Source organism: Acanthisitta chloris, unplaced genomic scaffold (assembly GCF_000695815.1).
Source record: "Acanthisitta chloris isolate BGI_N310 unplaced genomic scaffold, ASM69581v1 scaffold13848, whole genome shotgun sequence".
NCBI lineage: Eukaryota > Metazoa > Chordata > Aves > Passeriformes > Acanthisittidae > Acanthisitta > Acanthisitta chloris.
This window is the reverse complement of record NW_008688833.1, coordinates 106,474-115,871: the sequence shown is the minus strand read 5'-3', so window position 1 is coordinate 115,871 and position 9,398 is coordinate 106,474. Positions and strand designations below refer to the sequence as shown.

Genomic DNA, 9,398 nt, shown 5'->3' with positions numbered 1-9,398 from the left:
ATTGGAATGTGCTGCCCAGGGAGGTGGTGGATTCACCATCCCTGGAGGTTTTCAAGCTGAGACTGGATGTGGCACTTAGTGCCATGGTCTAGTAACCACAGTGGAGTTGGACTCGATGATCTTTGAGGTCTCTTCCAACCTGGCTGAGTCTATGATTCTATGATTCAGTTACCTATGATTTGCATTTGCCATCAGGTGCTGGACATGAATAACTTAAGTAGCAGTCCCTGTACTGTTGGAATATGTTGTTAGCATATGTTACAAAAAGAGATGGGATGGCAAGAACAATAAGTGATCTTTATATAGGCTTATGAAGACTCATGGGATGGGTCTTATGGCTCAGGAGCCTCACTGAACATGCATTGTGGGTATAACTGTATTAGTTGGTCTGATGATGTTATAAGGCTTTACAGATTAGACAAAGGCAAGATGCTCTGTTTCTGAAACCCACTGCAGTAATGCTAAGAAGCTACCTGATAGAGCAGTGTAGCTGAGATTACTGATGCCCTGTCAGTAATGAGATTGGAACTTGGTGAGTCATGTTCTAAGTGTTTGAAATTAATCCAGTGAAGAGTTTACAAATTCTTGGCAGACTAGCCTTGGAATTGACAAGTGATGAGGGAGAGTCAGAAAGAGAGGGAGTAAAGAACAGAAAAGGCAAAAATGCCTTGGAAATAAGAGATAAAAACTACTGTAATAGGAGGAATAATGAAATTTTTAAAAAAATAGAAGAAAGGATTCATTAACAAAGGAGAATATTTGCTCATGATGGCAAAAAGCAAATAGGGGAGAACATGAAAAAGCATTTGTAACTTTGCCTTCCCCTGTTGGGTTTTTTAGAATTACTTTTAAACCATTGGATGTACATGCTAACACACATAGAAATTAAGATGAGCATCTAGCTCTTTAAAAAAAAATTCACAAATTTTAATTGATTTTTATCTTGCAGATCCACAAAGACTCACCCTGGTCCAGTTGTACATTTAAGTGACAGCCCAAGAGATGAGGGAAAAGTGAGTACAACTAATGGTATAAAACTTCGCAACATTTCATAGTCTTTATTTACTTTGATAGCTCTTTCTTTTTTCTTTCTCACTAATTTTATCATCTGCTTTCTTTCTCTATTTCCAAGGTCACTTTTATTATTTTACAGTTTTTAGGAAAAAAATTATCTTTGCACAAATTGTTTTTTTACAGAGAGAGTGATCAGGCATTGGAATGTGCTGCCCAGGGAGGTGGTGGATTCACCATCCCTGGCCATGGTCTAGTAATGATGGTAGAGTTGGACTCGATCTTTGAGGTCTCTTCCAACCCAGTTGATTCTATGATTCTATGAAATTTAATTATTAAAAATGTGTGATAAAGACAACATTATGTACTTTGAAACCTTCAACCAATCAAAATTGTTCCTGATTAAATAAACTTGACTTTGTATAAGAAAGAATTGACTAAAAACTGTACTATGACTTCAGTACTTGTATAAGCATGCTGTTATGAAGGCATTAGAGTAAGTTTTCATAAGATAGCAAGTATTTTCTTATATAAGAATTCTAAGGCTTGTAACCTGCTTTTGGAACTTCCTGCTGTTTGCTGTCTTCAACTTTGTTCACAAAAATCTATCCACAAGTGAAAGCAAAACATACAGTCAGAGCATTAGGGTTGTGGTTGATACCACCACGAGGCAAAATTAGAGTTGGCTTTATTTGTATGGCAGCTTTTCAAAAATGCATTTTGGTTATTAGAGCAACTGATTTATTTTGAGCAGTTTGCCTGTGCGGAAGGGAACTCTCTTTGCTTTTGATCATTTTTAGTAATTGCATTTTAGTGTGTATTTATAAAGTACTGCATCTTACAAATGGTGTATCTGTTTGACAGTTTTGCCTCACATAACAGCTGATAATTGGTAGAAACCAGCAGCAATTTGAATTTCTGATACCGATATGGGGGGTATTATGCTGAAATTATGGGTGCCTAGAAAAGACTGATGGCTACACCTGATTTTCATTTGCATTATCTGTCCTTGGACTTATTCACGTTTCAAGGTGAACTGTGTACAAATGGTGAGCTTGTGAGCTAGCCCTCCAGCAACTTAGATGGGATCTCTAAGCATTTTTGGAAGAATCACAATAGATCAAGTAGTTTTGAATACTATCAAATAAAGTAATTAAACACTATGAAGTGTAGTGGTTTAGCTTTAAAAAAGAATCCATCAAGAAATGCTCTTTAACTATCTATGGCAAAATAGCTGCTAAAAGTAAAGGTTTATAGATGAGGCAACATTCTTGTTTGCTGGCCACAACAGAACCTCTGATGATGATATAAAGCACACAGTGTTGGGAAAAAAGGATATGAAAAGGACAAAATGGTCTTGTGAGTGAATGTCTCTTACAGGAATGTCATGCACTGTGTCCAAGCAGAAACCTAATAATATCTTTCAGCAGAAAGAGAGAAGATGAAAAGGACCCAGGAGAGGGAGTTGGAGAACTAGCTTGGAAATAAAAGTGCTTGTTATTCAGATGGCACATGGGAGACATCTGGACACTGATGAAGTACTAGCATACTAACCACAACAGCAAAATCAGACAGATCCGTATGAAAAGCAAACATTGAAAATTTATGGGGAGAAAGAGTAGAAAATGTAAGCTATACTGAAACCATCCCAGTGCAGCTCTTTATATCGTTGATAGATTGAGAGTGGTGTAAAGAACAAACTGTTGCTAACAAAATGCCTGCAGATGTGCAGAATGTGGAATTGATAGTGTTTGATGTTTACAGGAAGGTGTCAGTAAAAGGTACATGCAGACAGAAGGGAAAATCCAAGCATTAAATCAAAAGACACAGCTCTAGATAAAAAATATCCAAGAATAGAGAAAAAATAATAACATTTTTCAACTAAGTCTCATTAAACTTTGGTTGAAAGAACAAAGAATAAAACAATCATTATTCAGAATGAGAAAAAAATTATAAAAAACCCCAACAACTTCTGGTACTTTTGCTGTTCAACATAGCTGTAAACAGCCTAGAAAAGAGAGTAAGCAGTGACGTGATCAGGTTTGCTGGGCTTTAGGAAGCTGAGCAAGTCAGCAGTAAAATGGCAGGTAAAATACTGTCTTTTGTAAGTATTCAGTGTAAATGATGAGAAGTGATATATGTAGGGGAAAATATTTTTGACTTTACATATAAAACAATGGGTTATCTGGAGAAGAATAGAGAACAAAATAGGACTGTTAAAGAAAGGCATGGTTGACCTGCCTGCTCAATGCTGAGTATAATACTTGTCCTTCTGTCTCATAAAAGAACATAATTGTGCTAAAAGAAATTCAGAGAAGGGACAAAGTTTTCAATATGAGAGACAGTTTAGTGAGACAGGAAGATTCACTGTGGAAAAGACCTGATTGTGATTCCAAGTTTGAAAATCACAACTGATACTAAGAGGATGGAGACAGCTCATAGTCTCTTTCAATACAAACACTGAAAGGGCATCAAATGAAGCTGACAAGGCATATTCCAAACAAGCCAAGTAAGTACTTCTTCAAATGTGCAATGGGTAGAAGCTATAAAACTTTTTCCAAATGCTGCTGTGCATGCTGAAAGTGTGTATTGGCCACAATATAAACATTCGTGACACTTTTCGTGACTAGAAAAGTGAACACAAGAGAAACCAATTTGAGGGTAACTGAAGAGGTTTGCTGAATTCTCCTAAAAGATTCTTAAATATGAGGTTAACCACAACTGTGGCTAGGCGGTTGATAGCTATATTTGAATGAGAAAATTAGGCTGAAAGAATATGTGAGAGTATGACAAGTACTTGCCCTCTTCCCATATTGTTGTTTGCTATTTGCTCTTGGCCATTTCAGTACAAGATACTGTGATAGGTAGACCTTTTGTTTAATTTGACAGAGGTATTCTTAGATAGTAGAGCCATTTGAAGATTATTCTACATACTCTGCTTAGCTCCTCAGCTTCAAGCTAACCAAAGAGGTGCTGGGAGAAGTCAGACTCCTCACATCACTTCATGATAGGCAGCAGATAAAAGTGTTCTTTGCATATGTTTCAGGAATTTAATAGTAGGTACAAATCATAATCATTACAGAATACAGATACTCTTGTACTCCACAAGTACAAGGATATTGCACTCTGCAAGGGTCCAGTAGGATATCCTTCTTTGGGGTATCACAAAGTTGTTTATAGGTCTGGGATTATTTCTCTGAAGTAAATAACTATCATTCTCCTATGTGCTCTGAGTGGTTGAGAGTCCTAAAACACAGTCAAACCTTTCCAAATCTAGGACAATCATAAGAAAGCCAGGGAAATTTGTGTTCTGGCAGTATCTTCACCTTTTTCATTAAAATTCTTTGAATTCCTAAAAATTCCAGTTTATATCAGTGACTGGTGATCGTGTTCTTTGTGCCGAAAGAGTGAATGTAATTCCAGGAGATTTCTGCCATTCAAAATTTTTCCAGAGTGCCCTCCAGGCAAACTATCCAGGAAGACTTTGGAGACAGTCTCTTTTATGAATCTAGCAAGCTGTGGCTGGAAGACAAACATCAAAGAGAATTTGGGCATTTAATATGTCACTGAAGAACAATTTGTGGACCTAGTGATTAAGTTCATGAAATATAACTGTGTCTGCCAAATCAATGAAGAAGTGTACATTAGGAACAGGCTGAAGTGCATGGACATTTATAAGTGGCAGATCTGTAGCAAACATGATTTTTCTTGCTGACACAGAAAAGGACATTAACTGCAATGATCTGCAGTTTCCCAGCAAATGGAGAAAGCTTAATAGGAAAAGGCTTAATGTTGTTAACTATTAGCTAGTGTACTAATCTTCCTATCTCTGAGTCTGAGTTCTGAGATCTAATAATATGTAAATACAGTGTGCATTTGTCAGGCTTGTTTGTTTTGGTTTTTTCTCCCAGCATTACCAGGACAAGGAATAGGCTTGCTGGCATGTACCAGGATGCAACTAGTTGATTGCAAAGGAGAAATCTCCCTAAAATACCATCATCAAAAGCATTTCATGAAGAAAGATTTAAGTCAAAATGTGGAGCAGCTCCACTAAACAAGGCAGATATTGCCAGAACTTCTCTCTCCTTCAAATTATGTCCAGCCTTCTACATGTTTTGTAACCTAATTAAGCATGAGTAATTAAACAGGGCAGCAGGAAACACAAGATGAAGAGAAATCTTCAGGGGCTTTTTCCATCCTGGGCTATTTTTACATGTATTTTTCTTCTCTGTCTGTGTTTTCCCCTCCAACTGCATTTATGGATGTCTTACTTTTTACCTCTATTACAGGCACAGTGCTTGTCTTATAGATCTCTCAAGTCTTGATCACCATGACTGAGAGAAGTGTGAATGTTTGAGTTTCCTGTGGTTCAGACAGGTCAGAGCCTGGAGCATCATGAATGTACCAGCAATGAAACTAATCACATTCACCCAGTTGGATTGTGACTTTAGTGTCATATCACAGTGTTTGCAGTAAAGCAGCAAAGCTACTGTCTGAACAAAAAGAGAGATTCACGGCTTAGCAGCAAATCTGTTTACCTTTCAATTTGTTCCCTGAAATCACAGCACTTTGTGTCTTGCAATTCTGTAGTGCTGTTGTGTATTAAGCATTTCTGCAATAGATCAGGTAAAATGCTGTCTCTGATAAGAGGTATTTAACCTTTTAATAATTACCTGTAGCATGATGTCTTTGCAAAAGAGAGTAATAAAAATGAAAAGACAAGCCTGCTTCACCAGGGAGAAAGGCTTATTAGGAAACAGAGCCACATTTTAAATGCTTTTCTATTCCTTTAGTTTTCTGAATGTATCTGTAGAAAAGCTGAGGTGAAGAGAATACTGGTAGATACGTGTAAATGCTTTTCTATTCCTTTAGTTTTCGGAATGTATCTGTAGAAAAGCTGAAGTGAAGAGAATACTGGTAGATACGTACTGGACTTCACTGGTTTGGTACCCAGCCATAATGCACTGGTGCAAGTGCTTGTTGTGACAACAGTAAGGAGGGCACTCCATAACACAGGATTATAATACCAGTTATTGAAGTTAATACAAAGTGGATAATGGAAACCCCAAGTTGTGTAGCATTGGATGAACCTCCAATAAGGGCACAGCACACTGTGCTGTCACCTCTGTGAAGAGCCTTGCCAGCATTTTGGTCTTTGGAGATCTCAAAAGATTGTTTTGGGAAAAAAACTCAACCCTATCAATTTCTACTGTCAAGCAAAAGGATGCTCACATATACTGCCTCATCTCAAAAGATTGTTTTGGGAAAAAAAAACCCAACCCTATCAATTTCTACTGTCAGGCAAAAGGATGCTCACATATACTGCCTTGCATTAAGATAAAGGCAAAGGCATGAAGGTGCTGTACTTGGCTTTTCCAGGTGGGAGCTGCCTGCAGGCTTCTTTAGAATTAGCTAGCTAAGTTTGTCTTGTGGCCAAGGAACATATGCAGCACAATGCAGGGCTGAAAGCCAAGTGCTGTGTGCAGCACAGCAAAACACAGCACAGGCCTGTACCTAGGCAGGTTAGCTGCTATGTGGATCACTAACTCCTGGATATAGAAATGATTTCCATGTAGGATCACTATGCTAACAGTGAAAGCAGCTGCAGGTCACTCTCTCAATGGCAACCGATATAATACCATAAGACATCTTGACACAAGTGCTATCTGGTTAGCTGCATGCTTTCTGACTCTGCTACAAAATCCCATATGGATCCATACAGAGCAACAATGCTAAGTATTCTGGGATTTCTTCAGGACAGTTTGAATTTTTTTCAGGAGATTAATTCTCAAGTAATCAGGTATTGGTCATATTCAGGTATTAAAAATATTAACTATAAATCATTTCCAGATTAACTAATAGATTTGCACATAATTAGTATTCTCCTGGCAACACAAAGAATCTCATCTAGTAGGACTAAGAGTATTCCCAAACTCTTTTGTAGCAGTATTGACGTATCAGTTACACTTAACTTGGAAAGAAAGTGATGTTTTGTTTAGCAGCCTAGACAGGTTTCATATTTATGACTTACATAAGCTAAAGTGAATGATAGCAAAGATGCTATTAAGGTTTCACCAACTAAGAGATTATCTTGATATTCTTCTGCTCAAATTCTTAATATAGAAACTGTAAATTCCTCCCTGCATTTTGTGATACATGTGTTTATAGATGATGAACAACTGCTGTTATCATTGCCAGCTGTATAAAATATTCTATAGCAGAAATGTGTGAGTTTGCCAGTTTGGTCATTACCAGTCTTCATGTCCAAGACAGATTCCAAGGAAGATGAACTCTATGGGAAACCAGGACACCTAAGTAGTCTAGACGTCAGATTGCCCATAAGATCTGAAATTAATTGTGTTAAATGAAGAACACTCAACAGTGCCAGATCAATATTTCTGTTCTTTGCAATGGAGACCAGGAGAAAAAAATTGTACTCATTCTTATTTTTCTCCTGAGCATCATTTTTATTCTCTTTCATCTTTTCACAAATCTTCTTTTCTGGTATTTCTCAGATGTGCATGGTAATATAACATAATGGTTCTAGAAGTGGTAAAAATTGGCATATCAGTTAATTTATTTCTAATTTTGAGAAAAGGAAGCAATTTATTCTCTGCAGGAGGAGTTCTTCAGAATGTTTTAAAGCAATAAAAAGCACAAATTAAAGGAATATAAGTAGCTGTTGAGAGTTTAATCTGGTGACTACTTGGTTTGAAGTTATTTAAGTGATCTCTTAGGTGTCAAACATTTTTCTCTCCAACAAAGGGTAAGGAAGTTAAGAGCTGATAGGACCACACTACAATCTTATTTTTTCAGCAGATATGCAATGATGAAGACTGTCCAGGCATATAATCTTGCAGGGGGAGAAAAACCTGTATAAAGCACATCTTGTTTCCATATCCTATCTTAAATTGTCAGTAATGTGAAGTAATTTATACTGAAAGATAATTTGAAAGTAATGTGTTACTTGTAGAGCAAATGACAATCTTGCACATCGCTTTGGCATTTCTTTTTATATTATTTGATGTTTATATATACCATTTGAATCAGAAACTGTAATTGTGTTCATCTCCCTCCTGCAGCTGTTGATAGGCTACGAAAATGGGACTATCGTATTCTGGGACTTACGATCTAAAAGAGCTGATCTGAGAGCTTATTATGATGAAGTAAGTAATTTCCATTAATTCAGAAAAGCCTTTATTCAGCAGTTTGCCATATGTCTTACCAAGCAGATGGATATTTATCTTAAGGCATTGCTAGTTCTGGAAATACTGTTTGTGCTATGCTTTTGAGCAAATTATTGGCAATAGAAATCAAAACCTGAAATCTCTAGTTCTGATGAATTTGGCTGTCATGAGTGTACTATGACATGGGATCTCTTCCCCTTGATTCTGATGAGTTCATCAACTTCTGTGTAGGAAGCCTCAGTTGAACAGCATAGCAATGACCTCTAATATAGCTACATTAAGAACTATATAATCATCTTTACTGGGTATTACCAAAGCATTAATTAGAATGAAAGACAAATTACTTTGTCTAGCTATTGATATTATCTCGTACTCAAGATCTGATTAAAAGGTTTTCAAAACTGTCTTAGTTTTATCAGACAATAGTCTTTTGTCATTTGTAAGCAGCTTGTATTAACCACAGATGCAATTCTTGTGTCAATAATCAAGCTGTTTCAAAAATAGATATACTTCTAGTTAGGGTTTTAGCACTAGCCCCAGGGAAATACATGCTTTGTTCTACCAGTCCTTCACTAAAGTTCACCATGGATGAATGTGAATATAACTACAACTGGAGGTAGTAAAAGGACATTTCCTTTAAAGTGATCCAGGGAGCAATTGGTTTCATGTAGTTGTCTTTCCTTCTTCACCTTGTCACTTTATTACATGTAAGGAGTATACACATTTATTTTTCCTCTAAAAAGTAGGCTGGATACATCTGAACCCTGCACTCTTTCAGACCTGCTTTCAGACACATTGGAAGTACCCTGAACATCAAGGTAAAGATTCTGGGCATCCACATAGCAAATGTTTTATAGGACAGGGTAATTCAGAGTTTAAACAGGCCAGCACTTACGCCTCAAGACATGCCCACTAAATTGTCTCTAAGTGACAGTCTGTCTGTGCATACACTTGTGAAATTGCACCTGTTCTATTACTTAAGACTGGACAACTTTTTCCTTTTATAGGTCTCCTGAGGAAGGGTGGGGGCATGTGTGTCCACCTACTGTCCTCTCTTGTACTCAGAATGAGACTACATAAACTAGGATCTTCATAGAGCTGTTTCCTTTTTTTCCCCCTTGTTGAGACAGAGTGGTTGGGTGTTGAAAATTTCTCATACAATTTAGTTGGTCCACATTTTTCAGCACTGTCTTCAGGAAC

General features: G+C 37.1%; 1 protein-coding gene across 1 annotated transcript in view; it reads left to right on the top strand.

The window, feature by feature from the left end:
• The window catches only part of STXBP5L (syntaxin binding protein 5-like), a gene marked incomplete at its 5' end in the record, with an annotated part of 122,650 nt that overhangs the window by 31,844 nt on the left and 81,408 nt on the right, over positions 1 to 9,398 (top strand). Inside the window, 2 exons of the mRNA XM_009081193.1 lie at positions 950 to 1,013; positions 8,094 to 8,177. Of these exons, the coding sequence (XP_009079441.1) occupies positions 950 to 1,013; positions 8,094 to 8,177 (148 nt within the window). The remainder of the gene's footprint in view (positions 1 to 949; positions 1,014 to 8,093; positions 8,178 to 9,398) is intronic.